Raw genomic sequence first — 22,705 nt, 5'->3', positions numbered from 1 at the left:
GATCAAAATAAATCAGTTCTAAACAAATGTTCTTATACACGACACATTGTTAGAGCTGAGCCATAAAAAATTTTAAAAGTTAATTATTTCTGAAGTTACACAGATATTCTTTGACTCACCCATTGGTTGTGCTGGCATGAGGGTAAAAATCAAGCCCTGCCTTTCCTCTGTACACACTGCTATCACACACCTGTGAAGGAAACCAGGAAGAAAAGAGGACTGTTGAACTTTGCCAAGAGTCAAGAACACACAGGGCTTTCTTTTCTTCAAGTCTAAGAGTGCGCAAAGCTGCAGTTAATGCATTTATGGAACTTGCGTCTCGAAATGGCTAAGTTGTTATTTTTTGGAGTTCGTATTGGTGTTTTGGTGATGCTTTTTTCTCTGGAACTCTGGGTATCTGCGGATGAGATGGGACGTCCCACGACGTTCTGGTGGGACAGCGTCAGGCTGGTCAAAAACAACAACAGTCAAGAGGCACTGAGGCAATTTTTCAGAAAGTATTGCGATTCTTCACACATTAAGGTAAGATGGTGTGATTGACATGCTGTAATTAACAAAGAAACAAATGAAAAAACAAGGTTCAAAAGTCTAAACTTTAAACAAAACTTTAAACCAGTGTTTAGGCTGGATTTTGAGTGATTTTTAAGTTTATTTTAACATATAATGAAGGTATACTATATCTATTTAAGACGCAGCCACTGACTCACTACACGGAAAAAAAAGATTAATTGCGTTTACTACATATTTTTCAGGTAAGTGGTTGCAGATGATTTATATGGGCTGAATTAAAACAAACAAATTAAGTCAAACGTTACTAGATTCAATTTGTTTTAATTCACCCTATATGAACTTTTTGCAACCACTTAACCTAAAAATATTTAGTAAATGCAATTAATCATTTTTTTCAGTGAAATCTGTATCATTTGTATTATTCGTACTAAGCAATTTATCGAATTACCGATTTATCAGAAGAATTTTCTAAAAATATTTAACGTTGCAGGATGAAAAAATCGATCTGATCTCATAAGGAAACGTAACTATTTTACATTTTTTCAGTTTAGTGGCTAATTCGTAAACTCACCCATAAACTCAACCATCATTGGGGATAAGCAAATCGTAATAAACTGTACGAATGAGATCGTATACGATTTCGTACAAATTAGTCACTAAATCAAAGTTTCAAATTGCCGTGAGACAGCATTGAAAAAAATTGTTAATATGCATTACCAACCATTAAATTTTCATCTCAAACTTGCAAGGTATAAACTTACAATTATGTAAAAACATTATTGTAATATTCATTGATTTGTTTATTTTATTGCAATTTTGCAAGTTCTGATTTTCTAATTCAAAATTTCAAATATATAAACTAGCGTTTCTGAGAAGAACAATCAGAATTCGAGACATCAATTCGCCATTCTTATGCCTCATTCACACTAGCGGCGATTGTAGCTGCCTGTCGCTCTGGGTGGCAATCTGCTGCAAACGCAGGTCTGTGTAGGTCTACAGCACAGAGAATACCACCGGCCTCTGAGCGAGCAGAGAGAGGATCACGTGGGCTCTACTGGTTCTGCTATTTGCTGTTGTTTAAGAAACTCGCTTGTCATTTGCATAAAGTTGAAAAATTCTCAACTTTATGCTCGACACAGCCATCTGGTCGCCAATGGTTGATCTGGTCGCCATTAGAGGTTGCCAGTAGTCGCTTACTCTACATTAAAATAAATGCTCGCTAGTTGCTTAGCTGCTGCTAGTCGCTCGTAGTGTGAATGAGGATTTATTGTGATAATGATGCAACTAAAACGGAAACATATTTTTTCCATCATATTTTTACTAGTCTGGTGCCAATGGTGAGACATTAACTCGCCTATCTTATTGTGCGTTTACATAAGTGATGTAAAACCAGAAACGTTTTTTGCTCTTATTTTTAATAAAAACTTTGTGTAGATATTGTGATTAGCTCACCATTTTTATTGTGTTTACGCGATAAAGATGTAGTAAAAAATAATTTTTTTATTTTGCGTACACCATAAAAATTGTAATGACAAAGTCGAGACGACTAAAATTTTTATGTTGCTTTAACTTATTTTAATAAGTTAATCAGTTTTCAACAATATTTTCCAAGTTATACAAAGTTTGACCTTATATTTGAATTTTTATTTTAAGTTGAGTTGACTAGAAAAATTTATTTGATTGAACTAAAAATGTATTAGTCTGAAAAGTTGTTGAGCTTAACGTTTTTTGTGCGTTTACATCATAATGATTTAGTAAAAATCGAAACGTTTTCAATCGATTTTAAAAAATATTTTGTAAAGATGTTGAGCCATTAACTCACCATTCTTACTGTGTGTTTACACTATAGCAATGTAGTAAACTGCAAATATTTTTCCATTGTATTTTTGCAAAGACATGCTTGAAATGATCCCTGTTAACACATACATGAAAATGACCACAAAAAAAAAAACATTTGCATGCCACGCGTGTAGGGGGTGATGTCACTTTGTACAGAAACACCACACGACAGCACAAATACGATCCTGTTTTCCCCCATTGTTGTTTTGTTTGTCAACTACTTAGAATAAAGACAAAATATATGTACATGACATGACAGTTTTCATTTACACTAATGGAGTCAATAAAGGAGACATAAACTAGTTTGTTGCAACCCATCTTCAAAAGAATGCACTTTTGGGCCCCCAAAACACCACCATTGTGTAAATAAATGACAAACATGTAAACAATGTTTCCATTTTTAGTCCAAAAAAAGTATAGAGTAAAATCCCACTTAAAATGAAAGTCAGAAATGAGTGAGGTTTAAGTCTCAATTCATATTTATCATTCAGTGATAGAAACAAGCTTCCTTAATTCATTGATTCAGATTGTGCATTAATCCACATGCAGTAGTGATAATGAAACAAACACACCAAGGAAACGTTCCAGCAATGTGTTTAATTTCCAGCTTGTATCGCGTTTCAAAAACGGATCATTTACGCATACTACCACAGTATATGCAAAAATCAAGAGACCCCCGGCCGAACAGGTTCAAGCTTGTTTTTCTTTAGGTATGTCAGATAACAGATTTAGCTTGAATGCCCTGGCATGCGGCCAACATAAACAAACGTGAAAATGACATGCACCGTAGGAAGCCAAGACCCTTTACCCTGATTTGGAGTCAAGTTGTTGCAGTTGCTTATCTGTCTTTTATATGTCAAGTTTGTAGAGTAAAACGCACCTTCAGGGTTAGAGTTCAGATTTGCAGCTCTAAAGTCTTTATGGATTCACTAAGGTCTTAGAAAGCTTTAAGTCTCTTGATTATTTCTTTTTTTATTTTATTTGTTCCATTACAGGACTGCGATCATGGTTATTACAGGGAGAGAAGTGGACCGTATAAGGGACGGTGTGTCCCATGCAACTGCAATGGCCTGTCCGGTGACTGCGACCCACATACTGGGAAATGTTTGGTATTATGTGTTGTTTATTATCAGTTTGAGAAAGTTAGCCCTCATCTCCACTTGATCTCTGTCATTTTGTGCCCTTCATTTTGAATGTTACTATATGCCACTTGTCCATGAAAAGATGTCTCACTGATTATGATGAAGAATGCATTTCCGATAAAAGAGGCACGCTTGGGCTTGGAGTGTTATTTTCCTCCAACCATCTAAAATTCAAGATACTAGTATTCAGTTTAAAGTGACATTAAAAGGCTTAACTAGGTTAATTAGGCAAGTTAGGACAATTAGGCAAGTAATTGTATAAAGATGGTTTGTTTTGTAGACAATCAAATAAAATATTGCTTAAAGGGGCTAATAATTTTGACCTTAAAATCGTTTTTAAAAAATTTAAAATTGCTTTCATTCTTGCCGAAATAAAACAAATCAGACTTTCTACAGAAGAAAAACTATTGTTGAAAATACTGCAAAAAAAAAAAAAAACCTTTGCTCTGTTAAACATCATTTGGGAAATATTTGAAAAAGAAACAGAGGAGGGCTAATAATATTGACTTCAACTGTACACTTAAATATTTTACTGCTTGTCAACACAAATATGCAATCAGCTGATACATTTAGGCATGTAGAAGATGGAACCAAGCATCAAAAGGATCTACTGTGATTGTCGAACTCTATAGAGTTTAGAGATGATTGTGTGTAAAAAAAATGCCTAGTTGATGGTGGAGATATGAGGAAAATGGACAGGCTAATAGAAAAGTTCAAGCTAATAGAAGGATAATAACTCAACTGAGCACTTAACCAAAGTCTGCAGTAAAGCATCTCTGAACACATCAAACCTTGAAGCAGAAGAGCTACAGCATCAGAAGACCCACAAGTGTTAGAAAACTGAGGCTACAATTCATAAAGGCTAAACCAATTTAGGCTATGCAATTGGAAAAAGGTTGGTTGTTATGCTAGGGCTTGATTTTTTTCTGCGGAATTTAGATAGGGCCAGAATTTGGCATAAATAACATGAAAGCATGGATCCACACTGCCAATGATTATAGGAATACCGCACTTTTTTGGAAATAGGCTCATTTTAAACAGTAAAACAGCTTTTTTCACAATTTTTTTTTAATTCATTTAGATTTTTGGGTGATAAATTAGAGCGTACTAGCTGTATCGACCAAGAAAATAGCAACTTTTCATTTTCCATTGGTCTTAGTACACAATGCAACTACAGAAGAGTCAAGCTGTAAATAGCAAAAATATATATATGTATATATTTGTTTTGAGGTAGATGCTAATGGTCTAGATTGACTCAGTGATTTATGCTGAGCTAAATTTCTGATTTCATTTTTTTATTTCTGAAAGTAGAGCGAAAAAATAAACATGGCATCTCAAAATGCTGTTTGGGTGTCAATCTGTGTGTAAATATTTAGTTTTGACCAACGTTTTCCACTTTTGATACCATTTCTGACAAGAAGCTATCTGTATTATTTTGTTATACTAACAAAATCGTTATGCTAAATTGTTATTCTTTCTCAGAGGTATGTCTGAAACCAACTTTGAATCCATTTTGGAACCCACAAACACTGCCTCCAGAGGCAACAAGTCAGCTTTCAGATGCAGACTTGCATCTTTTTATCATTGTATTTCCAGCAGGATAAATTCTGTTGTCACATCATCTCAAACTGGTTTCTTGAACATGGCCTCCACAATAATATAACACTGGAATGTTTTTCACAGAACTGCCAGTTCAATACAGCGGGTGACCACTGTGAACGTTGTATGGAGGGTTATTATGGCAGCGCCATTTTGAGAACCTGTCGTATGTGTCCGTGCCCCTTAACAGACCCAGCGAAAAGGTGTGATGCCAGCTTTTTTCTAAAGCAGAACTATATAGTTTAGTTTCAGGATGACTTTGTTGTTTAATTTACTGAATATTTGTTTATACATTTGTGCAGTTTTGCTGTTGGATGTCTCGGAGTTGGAGATGAGTTTCAATGTTTGTGTAAACCTGGCTACTCTGGAGTTCGATGTGAACGGTCTGTCTGCCTTTTGAAACATGGTCACATTTGGTTTCGATTGAATTAATAATTTAGGCAATTTAATTTAATTGAGTGTTTTCTCATTTACTCCACATTATAGGTGCGCGCTTGGATACTATGGCAGTCCTTTGGCAGAAAGAGGAAGTTGTCAACCATGTGACTGTGAACACGGTTACGTGTGTGACCCGTTAACAGGCGGTAAGCAAATTCTCATGATTTACATAATAATAGTAGTAATGATATTAATGAAACCATTTGTTTGTCTTTATAGATTGTTATGAGGCTGATGACCCAGACACCGACAACTGCTTTGGTTTGTCATAACAGAAAAAAAACATAAATGTATGTATGGATGAACATTACTATGATTGACTAACTCCAGTCTCTCTCCCATTAGACTGTGATATCTGTGTGGTTAAGTTAATGGATGATCTTGCAGCGATGGATGAGGAGTTTGCCAGACTGATTGATCAACTTGGGTCTTTAAGTCCGAATGCTACTTCATATACGGGACTTGAAAAACTTGAAGATGCCATTGCTGATACAAAGGTCCCTACAACAATTTTCCTAAACAATTATTTGGAATGGCTCTAATACACTGTTTATGTTTGTGCACAACTAAAAAAGAAATTCCACTTTCTTAGGTGTTGGTGCAGAAGTATACTGAATCTGTCTTCAAATTGAAACCAAAGATTTCAGAGCTTGAATCTCATCTCCAAAATGTCAAAGATGACCTCACTGCTCTCAATGACAAGGTACGATTACTATTCAGAAGGGTTTATCTTTATGTTGGCTGTAAAATAGATTTCAACTTGTGTTTCCTTTCTTCAGGCTATTGAGATGTCCTGTTCTGCAGTTCAGTTGCTCAAGTCTATTGACCAAACCTATCAAAGAGGAGACAACCTGCGATCTGAGAGCGTAAACCTCTTACAAAAAATACAAGGTGAACTAATTTTGATCAAGCTGAGATTTCTTCATCAAATATCTTCTTCCCACAAGGTCATTATTTCACTTTCACTTCTTGACCCAAACAGAGTTCTTGGATAAGCTGAATCGGTCAAACGACACAGGTGGAAACACAGAGGATGCAACCAGGATGTTAAAAGAAGCCCAGAGGATGCTGGAGAAGATGCGAAGACAGACCTGTAGGGTTCAGAGAGAGCTGGCCAATGAGGAGTTGAGAAAAGCACACATATGTGGGTGAACTGCTTCCGAATTGCACTTGACCTATGTAATGCGTATTTATATTGTGCATTTATTGTGTATGACCATACACCCAGCATTTCACAGTCACGAGGGGGGTCTCTCCATACCCCCACAAGTGTGGTGCTATGGAAAAATATAGAAAAAAATATAGAAAAAATGAAAGAGCCAATTCGGTGGATGGGGATGATTGGGAGGCCATGATCTGTAAGGGCTGATAGTGGGAATTTGGCTGAACACTGGGGTTACACCCCTACGTTTTATGAAAAGTGCCATCTCATGCAACATCTCATCCGAAAGATGGCGCTCACTGAGAGTAAAGTGTCCCCTTCACTATACTGGGGCATTTGGACTCACTCAGACCACAGGTTGAGTGGCCCCTGCTGGCCTCAGTAACACCATTTCCAACTGCAACCTAGTTTTTTCCATGTGGCTCCCATCCAGGTACTGACCAGGCTCAGCCCAGCAGGGTGACATGACTGTGACCTACTTCTTGTGGGCCAAGAGCTTGCAGGAAACAGTCAAACATTCCCCAATTTGCCTATTTTAAGTGATCGGTAAGACATTGATTAGCTGGTTCAGTTGTTTAAATGAATTTGGAGCTAAATTATTCAGGATAGTTGCCCTCCAGAAGATAAACCTGCTTTAGTATTTTGTTTTAGGTTCCTTAAAGCCGATTTATACTTTTGCATTGAGTGCACATGGTAAGTCTTTTGTACAGTCACATATCTTCGCCATACCCTAACGTGCACCATTTAAAAAAATGCAATTACACATTGATTTGACTTGGTGCACAAGATCTTTAATTGATCAGCCAAGAAGTGGTGCCAATTGTAGACGGGGCGAGAGGCGTGGGGTTGGAGTATGATGGTAAAAGCATTTAACAAATGTTGAGTCTCATGGACAAGCTCCAGATAGATATGTTTTGGAATCACTTAATAATTAAAGTCCTTGATTGATTATTGGTTTGTGCAGCTTTATTCCTTGAATGAGTGTGAGTTTAAGCTACTTCTACAGTATTGGTCACTCGATGCAGAAGTGTAAATCAGGCTTTATTTATCACTAAGCTCCTTTATGGTTTTGAAACTTGTTTCTCTTACAGTGCTCAGCCTCGTTTTGGAAGACCTGATTGCTCCTTTGAATGGTTCTTTGATTGCGGCTGATCGTATTCGTCAGGATCTCATGGATCGGGCAGAAGATCTTCGAGATATACAAGAGGCAATAATAGATGCCCAACTTGATGTGCTCAAGGCCAATGGAGTGAACAAACTCAATGAGGAACAGCTGAAAAACATTTTGGTAATTGATGATTTTTCTCGTGGGGCATCATGGGATAGCGTAGCGTCAATACGATGCGCACTTCAGAATCTTGCCCGAAGCAGAAGGTCATCTGGGTACTTCTTTCATACTGATTTCGAATTCTATGAATTCAGACATACTACTCGGCTCGCATACTGATTTTAGCGTATTATATAGTATGGAAGTATGCGGTTTTGGATGCAGACGTTGTGTTTTGAACTTTAGCTACCATTGTTAACTTCTTAAACGATTGTTTGTTCAACAGAAGCACTTTAAGGCGTTAAGGAAGAATCAAGGAAACATCATAGCCAATTTGAACATGGCCAGAGGGACACTAAAAGATGCATCTGATCTTCAGGAAATGATGGATGAACTAAAAGAGGTGATTAATAATGGTATTTTTGTGTAAAACAATCACTATTTTGGATAAATACCTACAATTCTCTTCCAGAATATGACTCATCTTGCAGCTTTGATCGACGGGGCAAAATACAATCTAGAGGCAAAACTTGAGTTGCTCTCTAATGCAACCGCTAAGCAGGAAGTCGTGAGACAGGCTGAGGAACATGCACAAGAACTTACAAAGCTGGCTATAGACTTACAAATGTGTGTCAGAAGTCCTCCAATGATTATTAAATCAAAATGTATTTTTTTGATAACGTTTTAATGAGTACATTTGTCTTTTAGGGTCATAATGAATATTAAGAACTCAACTGCTGTTCATAAAGCAATTGAAGCCATCAATGCATTCACAGCCATCACCGCTGCCATAAACGAGGCAGAAGCTGCTGCCAAACTCGCCAAAGAAGCAGCGGACCATGCTTTAAAGGTATGAAAGTCATTACTTTAACTCTCAGTGAAGATTAGATAATGGCCAAAAATAGTCTAAATGGAGCTTGAAAACATATAAAATTGGCTGATAAATGATATAATATTGATAACTAAACAAAAATCTTTGCCTTTTTTCCTGAATCAAACTTTTGTCAATTTATTTCATGTTCCCAGGATGTGCAAAAACAGGATCTTCAAAATAAAGCCAAGGATCTTATAAATAATGCAAATGCTCTGTTGGTGAATGCCAAGGAAGCATCAATACAGCTAGAAGGTTGCCATTTTCACTTTATAATGCAACTACAGCAAATTGCATCTAGAGCAAACACAGCCCTAATCATAGGAATCCATGAGTATTTCACTGATGTGTTCTACTATGTAGTAATAAAAACTGCCGCCTACAGATGTTGCACAGAAATGCGAAGCATACAAGAACCTGATCCAACAGGCTGAAGACAAACAGAAGCAACTCAAGCAAGTCATGCTGGATGTGTTGGAGAAGATGAACAACATCAAAAGAGGTGAATAGCTTCATTATTCTAGATTATTTTCATATAGCAAGTATTGTAATGGTCTTGTCAAATGAGCACTTTGGTGGTGGAATTTCTTTTAGGCGATATTGACATCCTCATCAACCAAGCCAAAGAAGGTGCTGCAGGTGTGAATGCCACAGCGGCTGATGCGCTAACCAGAATGCAGAACATCAGTGAGGATCTGAACAAAGTCAACGTTTCCACTCAAGATCCAAACCTTTATAACTTACTTGATGGTGTCAACAAGACCTGTGAGTCTACTTGGTTCTTCTTTCCAGATTATTGAATCAATATAATATAATATTAGAATTGAAACAAACATTTGGCTAGTCATTTATATACAGTGAAAATAAAAGTGGGCCCAAGGCTGAACCTTCTGGGACACTTGCAAAAAAAGAAATCACACTTGATTGACGATTCTTCACTCTAAGGGCGCACTCACATTATGGTCAGGCTTATGCTCAGGCTTAGGTATGATTCTACCTATTTGTTGCTATTTACAGAAAAGTTAATGCATTACATATAAAGATGAAAGATGGCAGTATCACATAAAAATGCTTGATGTTGATCCACATACATAATGAAGATGCTTGTAAAAAATGTATCAAATCAGTAGGATAAACTTTTATTCAATAAGAAAACTGTGCATAAACTATTATAAAAATACATTTAACAAATAAATTCCAGCATGCACATTAAAAAAGTCGTGTAATTTAGATTTATCAGATCATGTGATAACAAATATTTGTATGATGGCATAACATTAATGGACAAACCAGCTGACTGACCACATTCTAAAATATATGAAAAGTAATTTTGCTCATTCTAAAATCCCTCAGCCAAAGGCCATCATCAAAGTGGTTCAGTATTATTTCTTCCCAAAACTGTCTTGCACTCACAAAGTAAGTAATGTGGTTTTTCAATAAAAGCATCTTGTGCCTCCAAAAGCCATTGTTTTTATTGCATTCTGCCTTTGTCTTCTGAGGCACAAATAATTTATTATATAAGAAAAAAAAAACATTGTGACTTCTACTATAGGAAATCCATTTTAATTTTTGAAATGTGGCATCAGTTTATCAGGATTTGATGATTTTGTTCTCTTTGATTCATTGAATGGAAATGGTGCTTGATTTGCAAATGTTATATGCAATATTCCAGTTTTTCAAAGTTTTAATCCGCATGTTAGGATGGAAACAAACCTATTGTTCTTAAAGTCTGAATGTTATATATGGTTTCTTTTCTTTCATGCAGTGACAGAACTTGATCAAACTTTCCCTTCGTTGATTGACAAACTGAATGATGTGGAGAACCAAACAGAGCACTTGCCTGGTCCAACCAACCTATCAAGCAGCATAGAGAGAATCAAAGTCTTAATCGAACAGACCAGAGACGCGGCCAACAGAGTAAGGGCTCAATAAAACAAAAGAGATGTTTCCTCAACTGCCTTTAGATATTAAACCTCTTGCTTGTCTTCTAGATCAGAGGGCCAATCCTGTTCTCTGGTAATGCTCACATTGAACTTCGACCTCCTAAAGACCTGGAGGACTTTCGCACCTTCACAGCTCTTAATTTTACACTGCACCAACCAAACACCAGAGGTGATGGAAGGCGTAGACGGCAGCTGGATTATACAGATGGCCAGTTTGTTCTTTACCTTGGAAATAAGCATGTGAGGTCACTTTCGTTACTTAGTTTGTTAACGATTCACAATATATCAGTACCGATATTGAAGATTTTAACATTTATTGATATTGGATATATAATTGTTTATGTTCATCGCCACTATTTGTACATTTAGGCTACGTTTACTTGTGTTTTTAGAAGGTTTCACTTATGATAATGTTTTCAAAATGATTATTGTTTACACATATTAACGGAAACTGCCAAAAGTGTCAGTTTGTTAGAAAACAGTAGCTGTAGGGAAGTGATGATTATCTCTTTATGGGTGGGAGTTTGTGAGCTTGTTTGCTCAGGTTTGATCTAAAAATGCCTTTTAAAAGATGTGTCCCTAGCACTGATGTTTATTTAGGATTAGGCGTGAGTGTATGATGTGTCTCTGCTGTTGGTTGTAATATTGGTAGAGTAAATCTACACTTTTTGGGAACATAGGCTCATTCTGAAAACCTAGCCCTACATACATTCCTGGAGATTGCGAATTATGTTGCCTGAAGTACATAAGGCTGCATGTTGCCTTTAAAACAAGTGCTACGGGGTGGTATGATGCCGTTCCTTTTCCCGCTTACTTTCATGTGGATAGCTTGCCCGCTGTTACCAGTTTGTCCAGTTAGCTTGCCATGTACGTCGTAATTTGAGACACAAAGAGGAGTTGACCATGATGACAGGGTTCGAGTCCGGTGAAGAACGGTTCCATAAAGCTGGTAAGACAAAAACAGAAGCCAAAAAAAAGAAAATAAATAAGTAATTAACAGTGTGAGAAAGTTGTAAACTTTGCAAATGTAGTAAAAATTAGGTGAGAGCTTTTCTTTTTCTGGACTGCTTTCGAAAACTGTCGGTTGAGTTTGGAGAAGTGGGTGGGCGGGTCTATCTGTACTTTTGAAAACACTATTGGTTGGGTTTAGGGAAGGAGCAGGATGGGTCAGTCATACAGTCAGTTGACAGCGGCCTCGGGTGGATTTAAGTAGGAACAGCAGGAGCAAATGGCACTCACGACAGAAATTTGAGATTTGAAAAAGCGTACACAACGGACTCTGGTGGATTGGCGAAAACGAAAACTGCAAAGAATTGTAGCTTAAGGGACGTATTTGGTGCTCTCCAGAAATGTATATAGAGGTACATTTTCAGAATGAGACTGGGTTGCTATATAGAGAGGCGATGGTAAACTCTTGAGCAGCAACAAAACAACCATGTACTCTGCAATTAATGTATATGTACACATGTATATGTATATTTTGTTTGCATTTGCTTTTACATTTGAACTATACTGTGCATATCTACATATCTAACACATACTATGCACACATATGACTTCATCGTTTTCAAAGATATCCTTTGTGGGTGTTTTCGGTCCCTAAAACACTGTTGCATAAACACTCCCCAAAACTCTGTTGTTGAACTAAATGCATAAAGTTTCCCATTTTTGGCTGAAAACATTGCCATATAAATGGCTTCTTAAATTACTTTTCAGTATACATTCAGTATGAATTACTGTTAATATCAGCCAATCATCAGTTGGGTCAGTTTCAGCTATCAGTATTGCTAGCAGCTAGAATTGTAATATGTGTGCATATATTACACATATTCAAGCTGTATATTGTAGGACAGGGGTGTCCAAACTCGGTCCAGGAGGGCCAGTGTCTTGGAGAGTTTAGCTTCAACTCTAATCAAACACACCCGAACCAGCTAATCACGCTCTTTCTAGATATACTAAATACGTCCTAGCATGTGTGTGGAAGCAAGTTGAAGCAAAACTCTGCAGGGCACCAGCCCTCCAGGACCGATTTTGGACACCCCTGTTGTAGGGCATCGTTTTATTTGTAGTTCTTTTGACCAACAGGAAGTCAAGGATTTCATTGGCCTGGTTGTAAGGAATGGTGTTCTTTTTTGCCTCTACAAACTGGGTGGCCAACTTCATGAAATAGAGACGAGTGAAATCACCAAGTCCAGCAATGATAAAGCCTTTATGGATAGGGTGGATTTCCGCAGGTAAACAACGTCTTAGTCATTGTAGATCCCCTGTTCTGTCGATTTGTCCTACCTTGTCAGATTGTCCTACCACCTTCCATTCAAAAAGTATTCAGTAAATTTTGATGCTACAAATCAGATTTGGCTACCAGTGTAAATTTTAATGTGGAGTAGTGTGATATGAAGCTGTAATAACACCCTAACCTACCCAATCCCTAACCCCAATCTCAAAACCATTTAAATACAGTGTTGGTAGCATATTCTGAGGGGTGGGATAAAATGTCAGGACACCCCCAAAGAGTTCATTTGGTTTTCTGAAAAATATTTTTTTTTCTCCTAAATTAGAGTTTATCAAGATGCACAAGTCATATACACACATACTTTCACTTCAACTGAACCCAACGAGCTGCCAGCAAGGATAAATCAGCCTAAAACCATGAATGGATTGCTCGATCTGGACCCCAATGACGTCGTTCTTTATGTTGGAGGATACCCAAGGGATTTTACGGTAAACAAAATAAAAGCTAACAGCTTTCTTGAAAGATTATAATATGATTAGTTTGTTCCCAGTTCTTTAAATTGATAAATAACAAGCATCTAATATGTCAATGACGCATTAATGCAGCATTTTTGTTAACATTTCCCTCATTTAAACTCTATATTTTTGACTTCCAGCCTCCAGTGGAGCTTCAGTACCAGGGATTCAAGGGCTGTATTGAGTTTTCTTCAATAAATGATCAAATCCTCGGCTTATACAACTTTCAACGTGCTGTCAACATAACCAAAAATGACCTGTGTCAAAGGTACAAAATTGTCATAATCTTTTGATCTTTAGGTTTTGGGTTCCTATTTCCTATTTTCTGCTCCTAGAGGGAAAGTCCGCACATTGGGGGATTATTTCGATGGCACGGGTTATGGAAAAGTGGATATATTAAGCCAGAATTCTTTCATTAAGTTTTTTGTTCTGAGTCATCAAATGGATGCTGTGCTTTTTTACATGGGAAATGAGGTGACTATACACGCTTTGGTTTGATTTGTGATAGCAAATGAGTACTTGTTGATTAATGACATTTATTTTTTTTATTTAAAGAACTCATACTTCTTCATTACACTGGAAGGAGGCTATATTGTTTTGCGTGGTGTAAACAATGACGCAATCATTTTTGAAAGGTCCAACGTTAAAGTATTTCCTCAAGTAAGTATCAATTGTTGTTATATATTTTTTCATATTATTGCAGTTATAATACAGTATATATTTCATTCCTTCCTTTAGACAAACTTCATCCAGATCAGACTGACTATGAATGATGTAAGACCAGTAACAATAACGGTCACAGACTACGTCAACATTTTTTTAGGATACGTCAAAGGACTCTTCAGGGAGGCCTACATTGGGGGTGTTCCAGCTGCAATCCAGGAAAAGTAAATATATATTTATATATATATATTTGTTTACTGTGCATTTTTTTCAGTATTTGTTTTATTAAAACAGTGCAAGATGAATGAAAGTAAAGCCTGTTTTAGGAGAAATGGGCACCTGATGACTTTGAAATGTTGCATTTTTCCCGCCAGATATAATGTTTTTCTTCCGTCACTCAGAGGATGTTTTAAAAACATTCAGGTAGACGTAACAACTACTTTTACAGAGGAAAACGGAATCGTCCGAGGTTGTCCAAATCCTTTACTGGTAGGAATTCTGTGGATTTTCTGACAACATGCATGGATGACAAGAAAATACATTTAAACGTTTTCTACTTGGTGGTTTTCAGGGCTCCCGAGAGGCTACTTTTGAGTTTGGCAGTTCTTTGTCGATGTCCCCCATTGTTAAGGATACAGACTTGGGGACAATGGTTTCACTTGGATTTAAGACCTCTGAGGAGAATGTTGCAGTTTTAATACAGACTGGTGGAATGGTTAGTTCTACTATTTTTCTCTTTGTTGGAAAGAACATAAAACAATTAAGATGTCCCACAGGATTTCTGACGGTTTCATCAAGTCAAATTTAAGACTTGACCCTTTTGAGACCATTAAGAATAAAATTGTAGACTTATACAGGGTTGAACACTAAGGATTTGTTTTCTAATGACCCGGTTTTAACATGAGGTATCATTTAATTGCTTTTAGTTTTCTTTCTCTGATACAGGAATTTAATGGGAAATTTTCTGTAAAATTGTCTATAAGATGTTGTGAATTGTATCTCTTTGCAATAAAAAATGTAAATATAAATAATAAGGTTTTTTGAGATGTACTGTTGGTGATTGGATAGATGTCAACCCGATTGAGTAGCTTTACTTGGACAAAGCAAAACTAAGATCTGTTTAAAATAATATAACCTACAACACAATATTTCAGTGAATTTAAGACTTTTAAAGGCCTGAAATATAGTTTTTGAAATTTAAGACATTTTGAAACCCAGCGGACACCCTGGTCTGAAAAAACACTTGTTTCCGCTGATTTTAAATAAGTTGTTTGAACAGACGGCAAACGAGTCTATATTAGTTGGCTATCTTATGTTTGATGATGCCCTTTTTCTACTTTGGCCTCCAGAAGAATGAATTTCTGCTGTCTTTGAAAGACGGCTTTGTGGAAATGAGTGACAGCAAGGAAAAGTTAACATCCTCCACCAAATGTGAAACTGGAAAATGGCATTACATAACAGCTTTCAGAAGCAGTGCGGGGTAAGAAGACTACATCTTAGAAAACCTACTTGCAGAGGTGCTTTTCAGTACTTCATGTTGATCATTTGCCATCAGGATGCAGCTTAACGTTGACAACACAGATGTTGGAGATCCACCATCTCCATCCACATTCCCTGAATTCGCAGAAAGTGTTATTTTAGGTGATGGATTATTTGGAGGCTGTTTGAGGAACCTGTATATGCGGAGGTTTGATTTTTATCTTATTGGATTATTATGATGCATACTAGAACTAAGCAACTAACAACAGCCTTGTGGTTCAGCATACAGAGTGACTACACTCCAGCCGACTTGAGCAGTTTCAATCAGACTGGAAGCGTGTCTTTGGGATTCTGCAAAGCAGAGCTCCCCCTTCAGGACATCACCATGAAGCGTGCAAGACACGCTGGAATTACATCCAACAGCTTTTCGGTATTTGGGATTATTGAGAGATAGTTCATGCAAAAATGAAAACTCTGTCATCATTTATTCACCCTTTACTTGTTTCAAACCTTTCAACCTTCTGGAAATCTGTAACTATTGTCTTCCATAGTAGAAAAAACAAACACTATAGAAGTCAATGGTTAAAGGTTTCCACCATTTTTCAAAATATCTTCTTTTGTGTTCAACCGAACAAAAAAAACAAAAAAGGTTTTAAACATGTAAAGAGTAAATAAATGATGACAGAATTTTCTCTTTTTTAATGTGAACTTTCCCTTTAAGCTCTGTGTTAAAGAGAGATTAGGTCAAGTGACTGTATTGAGAGAATCGAGTAAAACTGCAATCATCTCACATAATTACTCGTTTGATAAAAAAATATATCTGCCCATTTTAACTACAGTCTCACACTGGGTGAATTTTGTTGAAAGTATTTAGCACATTTAAGAACATTTTCACTCTCAACATAAGTAGTAGTAAACTGAGTTTCCAAATTTCAAAATTAATGATTAAATATGGCAACCTTGCCACAAAATTACAATTTGGTAGCCATTTCTCAGTTGTTTTTTTTCTGTGGTTTTCATAGATATATAATTTTATTTTTTCATAAAGCAAGATCACCGTGTTGAAATATAATCTAGTCACATGTCTAGATGTAACGACTTTATTTTACTATTAAACATTCCCACATGACATAATACTACAATATTTAATAGGAAATACTATAGTGCAGTGGTTCTCAAACTGTGGTACGTGTACCACTAGTGATACGCGGGCTTTCTTCTAGTGGTACACAGAGGAATCCAAAATGTCATGTACATGCAACAGATATTTAAAAATTTATCAAAAATGATTCATATATGAATATTAAGACATATAGCCTAAATTTATGGGGTCAAAGCAACATTTCCAGGTCTTGATGAATAGGATACTATAGGTTAACACTTTACACTAAAGTACAGTTTTTTTTTTTTACTTTTTATGAAAAGTAGCCAACCATTTTTATTAACTTTGAAAAGCACATTTTAATTTAAACGTTGATAGTTTTTTACATATAAGCACTGTGCAGAGCTGTAACTGCTTTACTGAGCCTACTATACTGTTTTTCAACACTAGTCATTATGGTGGTACTTGGAAGGACTTTTTTTTTTTGAAGTGGTACGTGGTAAAAATAAAATTGAGAACCGCTGCTATAGTGTTTTTGAACCATATTTAAATTAATATTTTGTGGTAATCCTTTAGTTGCTATTGTAATACAACAACTATAGTGATATAAAGAATATACCCACTGTACTAAGTTTTCTACTTACATTATGAACATGTTGTCCATTAGAATGATCCTTTCAAGGACAAAAACGTATACTGCTCCGCCAGCTATTCCAGCATATGTTTTACGCAGTGGATGACCTTCAAGCCACAACCCAGTACTGGGAAACACCCATACACTCTTGCATTCACACACGCACACAAACACTACAACCAATTTAGTTTATTCATTTCACCTATAGCACGTCTTTGAACTGTGGGGGAAACCAGAGCACCCAGAGAAATTCCATGCAAACATGGGGAGAACATTCAAACTCCACACAGAAATGCCAACTAGCCCAGTCGGGAGTTCAACTAATGACCTTTTTGCTGTTAGGTGACAGTATTAACTACTAAGCCACTTTGCCACCATTAGGAACTCTAAGTTCCTGTAAATACCCAGTACAAAACTTTCCATTGTTGCATGATGCTGCCTCCACAACACTAGATGTCAGCACTGAGTGAAATCATTAACGAAATACACATTATTATTATTATTAAGTGGAAATGATTACCATGTGAAGGTTAATCCCATTTTCTAAAGTCTATATTTGCTGTTTTTAAAAGGAAAGCTCTACACAAGACTGCAGAAACCCAAAATCCATCAAGCACACCTACCACATTGGTTCCAGAAGCAAAATGCAGTTTGAATTAGATCCAGAGGATCTCAATAACAGGTAAATTATGTTCATGACGTTTATTCTTAATTTTGCACCTTTATGAGATCTTCTGCATCCTTTAGGCCTCATTTCTCCCTAGACGTCCAGACCAAATCATCTGAAGGACTTTTACTCCATCTCTCAGGGAAACACGGTGTTCCTCTTGTGATATTGTATTTAAATGAAGGAAAAGTCAAACTTTCTGTTGGGGAAGATGAAATAGTTTCCTCTCGGAGGATCAATGATGGTCAATGGCACAGTGTATGTAGCAAACTCACCCAAACATATATATCTGCACAATCCCAAGTTTTGGTTCATGTTTTTGAAATATTTTGTGTACAGATCAAGTTCACGGTGAAGAAAAGATTGTCTCATCTTGCTGTGGATGGCCTTCGAACACTCAATGGACAGCCGTTGAAAGGATTCACGCAGGATTTGCAGTCTCCTGTCTATGTGGGACAACTTCAGACTCGTCACCAAACATATGTATGAATGTTTAACGCCCTTTTTTCAGGACACAGGTAAACCTCAAGTTTTGTAAACCTCTAAAAAGGCTTTTTTCCTCAGAAAAATGTCCCTCAGAGGAGTATAATCGGATGCATTCGTGAGCTCAGAGTTTCCAAGCTTCTCCTCATGAATCCAGCTGTCAATCAGGGAGCCACGCCCTGTTTTAAAGGCCGGACTGAGAAAGGGGCGTATTTTGCTGGAAATGGTGGACATTTAGTCTTAGGTATGGCTCTTCATTTTGGTACATCAGAGAATAGAGACAGAAAAATATGCTGAAGGAATTAGGAAATCTTTTTTTTTAACAGAAAAGTACTTTATCTCTGGTTCTACGTATGATTTGACTTTTGAACTTCGGCCAAGAAACCTCACCGGCCTCATCTTCCACAAAAGAGACAACATTGGACAGACTGTCACACTATTTCTCAAGAAAGGAAAGGTGAGTGAAAATATGGTTGAAGACATCAGTATTTCGCAAATTAGCTATTTGATTTGTATAAAAAAAAATTAAGGATAAAGCTAAAGACAAGTATTCAGGTTGCTAATGCTTAGCTAATACATAAACTTAGTGTACTATGATGGTAAAAAATATCAGAATTAATCAGCATAATGACCAATTTTAGCTTTAAGCATCTCAACATTTTTTAATCACTTAATTTACCTTCACAGCATTGATGTACATAAAAACTCATCCCCGTTCACAGTGTTCTGCAAAAGAACAACAACAACAACAATAATAACAACAACAATAACTTGATACTTTTGCGCCATTCGATTTAGACTTTATGCTAAGTACGTTCAAATAGAGTGTTATATGTATGTTAATAACTGCAATATCCGTTAGTCAACACTGACATTGCAAATGAAATAATAGACTTCAGTATTATAATTATGCTATTTTGTTAGGTGGTGGTAAAAGTGAACGATGGAAAACAACGCTATAGCACTGCGGTGACTCCAACACGACCCCTCTGTGGTGCATTTCACTATGTGTCAGGTATTTCATCATATGAAGGTGGATTAAAAGAGATTGCTTTCACAATAAATGTAAGTGAGATTTCATTCAATTTGAACAATCTATCCCAGTGTCCATTCGGCAAAAAAGTATCGAGCTGAGAGTGGATGATGCAAAATCACGAATCAGACGACGGTCTATAGCACGTCTTTCAGTTCATGAAGAAATCTATATTGGTGGGCTTTCAGGTAAATCACCTAAAGATTTAGTTAAAATATGAGCTGTAATAGTACACTTACTGTATTCATATTGTTTATGTTTGCAGTTTTGACCTAACAAATACAATGCACATTTAACTTTATTTGGAACATTTAGTTTTATACATGGCCACAAGAAAAAAATATATAATTTAAATACTAGAGTATTTTTGAATCATACTATATATACTCTATGCACTAAATACAACAACTTTTAATGAATGCTATAGTATTAACTATTGTGAACTGATAAACTATAATAAATACTGTAGTTAGTAAACTTTAGTTTTTACTACAGTATATATATATATATATATATATATATATATATATATATATATATATGTGGTTGGAGAAAAGACAATATAGAATTATCACAACAGATTCAAGTACTTTAGTATGGTTCAATAACACCTTCGTATTTATAAATAATAATAATAATAGTATATTTACTACAAATTACTCTATGTTTTTGTTTTACTTTATGGTATGTTTAAGTGTTCATGTTAACTTATTGATATTGATTTTTTGAATCCCAAGATCAATCTTTTTAGGGTTTTTAAAACTTCAAAACTTCAAAAAGATTCATACCAAGCAGTCATTTTTGTGCACACCACACTCCTATAGTGAGTAATTAATTACTGTACATTTCTTGTTTTTTGTTAATGCAGAGAATCTGAGTGAAGGAATCAAGATGCAGACCTCTTATGAGGGATGTTTGCGGAACATAAGGATTCATCAAAATCCTCTCTCATTTGATAATGCGAGTATATTCGGCCCCATAAACACAAACGAGTGTCCGGCAGAGTGACTGAAGTATGAAACGGTGGACAAACACCACTCGTTGTTGAGTTAAACAGTCTACCAAAAATGATAAAAATGGATTGTTTAGGGAAGGTTATTGATTATTATATATCTACAAAATAGGCAAATATACCAAATTTGGGGATTTCAAGAAATAGTTAGCGCATTTCATTTACTACAAAAAGTGTTAGAATGAGTGTGTATGAAGGTTTAAAATAAAAAAATGTGACTTTATTTTACAGTTTGTGTACTTAATTGTGTGACCACACTGTAAAGACATGTTATTACTACAATGATTATTACATGTTATTACAAATGATTAATCGTGATTAATCGCATTCAAAATAGAAGTTCATATTTACTAAATATATTTGTGCATATGTGTATGTTTTGTGTGTATAAATATTATTTATATATAATATTTGTATATAATACAAATTATACACCCAAAAAATGACGTTTGCTGTTTGTTCAAACTACTTATTTAAAATGAGCTGAAACAACACAAGTGTTGCATTTGGTTTGTGCAAACTTACTTGTTTTATGTTCAGTCCACTTAAATTTGTAAACACTAATAAGCTAACTTAATACCTTCATGTTGTCCTAACACAAATCAACTGTGTGGAACCCAATTTGTTTTACAGTGTAAAAAATGCAGGGTTCCCCACAATTCATTCATGTTGTCCCAAAACAAAATAAAGTTAAGTGTTAAACTTTAAATATATATATATATATATATATATATATATATATATATATATATATATATATATATATATATATATATATATATATATATAAATTAAAAGTTAAGTTAAAGTTAAACTAAGAAAAGTTCATTTAAGTGTTAAACTTTAAATATATATATATATATATATATATATATATATATATATATATATATATATACATATATATATATATATATATATTAAAAGTTAAGTTAAAGTTAAACTAAGAAAAGTTCATTTAAATAAAGTTAAACTAAAAGTTAATAAAATTAAGTTGTCCCAATGAAATATCAAGAATGATGTTGTTTCAGCTTTTTTAAATAAGTGGTTTAAACGAGCAAGGAAAAAAAAATTGAGTGTATATAAACAGGGTGTGAATTACAGGGGGTATTGACCGCCCTAATTTAAGCTCGATCCCTCCTGAAGGACGTCAAAACAAGATCTATGGCGTGTGTGGGGTGAGGGAGGGGGTCCCTTTGAATCTGAGAAAAAGTTCACTCTGATCTGTATTTTAAATAATAACGTAAATAATTAAATGACAGATATGCATTTGACCACCCCTATAACAAGCCATACCATTGTAAATCATGCCAATCCGTCTATTCCAGAAAAAAAGTCATTCAACAGTCTGAAACAGGCAGATTTAGAGCACCCATAGACACCACAAAAGTTCACAAGACTGATTTCTCATAAATTAGGTGTTTGTTTCAACATAACGCCTACAAGTAAAGTCAAATTAGATGCATAGTTTGTAGAGTTTGACCTAAAGTAAGCCAAAAATAGCTAATCAGGTCAGAATACACTATATAGCCCATCCCACAAAACACTGAAAACTGAAATCAATTTTTTTAATAAATTAGATGTCATTTAAATAAATACATAAATATGATTTACTGAAGCATGTATTACACAAACTAACATTACCCAAAAGTTGACCCCCCTCGATCGTCAATGTATAATTCACACACTATATATAAATATATACTCTGTAAAAATGCCGGGTTCCACACAAGTCCTTCATGTTGTCTCAACATAAATTAATTAAGTTAACCAAATGTAAGTTGATTGTACATAAAACAATTAAGTTATCCCACAAAACAATCAAGAATTGTGTTGATTCAGCTCATTATAAATAAGTTTGATCAAGCAGCAACATTTTGAGTGTATGTAAATATATTTACGCTGTATTTTATGTACAGTATGTGTGTGTATTCAAACATATAAACATTAATATACACAGTACGCATGTATATATTCTGTAAATAAGTGTATTTATCTTGGATGCGATTACTTGTTTGTCAGCACTAGTTATTACACATTTTAATGAATATGATGTGCAAAAAAATGTAAAATAAAGTGCTACCAAAATGTGTCTGGAAATAAAGGATTTTCT

At 35.5% G+C, this 22,705-nt stretch overlaps 1 protein-coding gene across 1 annotated transcript; it reads left to right on the top strand.

Annotated features, from left to right (window-relative positions):
• Positions 1-21,200, top strand: lama3 (laminin, alpha 3). The gene is made up of 38 exons (XM_087304141.1): positions 1-522; positions 3,345-3,458; positions 5,175-5,293; positions 5,393-5,473; positions 5,577-5,674; positions 5,748-5,789; positions 5,874-6,025; positions 6,121-6,231; positions 6,308-6,419; positions 6,511-6,672; positions 7,782-7,978; positions 8,244-8,360; positions 8,430-8,584; positions 8,666-8,807; positions 8,984-9,083; positions 9,214-9,330; positions 9,423-9,593; positions 10,594-10,745; positions 10,820-11,011; positions 12,857-13,005; positions 13,330-13,492; positions 13,660-13,787; positions 13,855-13,993; positions 14,075-14,179; positions 14,258-14,406; positions 14,557-14,671; positions 14,754-14,897; positions 15,532-15,662; positions 15,738-15,869; positions 15,944-16,091; positions 17,970-18,079; positions 18,145-18,322; positions 18,404-18,547; positions 18,629-18,791; positions 18,874-19,004; positions 19,472-19,562; positions 19,652-19,768; positions 20,449-21,200. Exons 1-38 carry the CDS (start codon positions 298-300, stop codon positions 20,586-20,588), a joined length of 5,136 nt encoding a protein of 1,711 aa, XP_087160267.1. The 5' UTR covers positions 1-297; the 3' UTR covers positions 20,589-21,200.
• Positions 21,201-22,705: the final 1,505 nt, after the last annotated feature.

The sequence above is a fragment of the Danio rerio genome, chromosome 22 (assembly GCF_052040795.2).
Source record: "Danio rerio strain M-AB ecotype USA chromosome 22, GRCz13ab, whole genome shotgun sequence".
NCBI classification, from domain to species: domain Eukaryota; kingdom Metazoa; phylum Chordata; class Actinopteri; order Cypriniformes; family Danionidae; genus Danio; species Danio rerio.
This window is presented reverse-complemented; position numbering and strand designations above follow the sequence as displayed.

Bases quoted from the DNA above. Each gene is read 5' to 3' on its own strand.
- lama3 (XM_087304141.1), top strand. From the start codon at position 298: ATGCATTTATGGAACTTGCGTCTCGAAATGGCTAAGTTGTTATTTTTT. The intron at 5,675-5,747 runs GTAAGCAAATTC...TTGTCTTTATAG, and splicing joins GTGTGACCCGTTAACAGGCG to ATTGTTATGAGGCTGATGAC. The intron at 9,084-9,213 runs GTTGCCATTTTC...TGCCGCCTACAG, and splicing joins AGCATCAATACAGCTAGAAG to ATGTTGCACAGAAATGCGAA.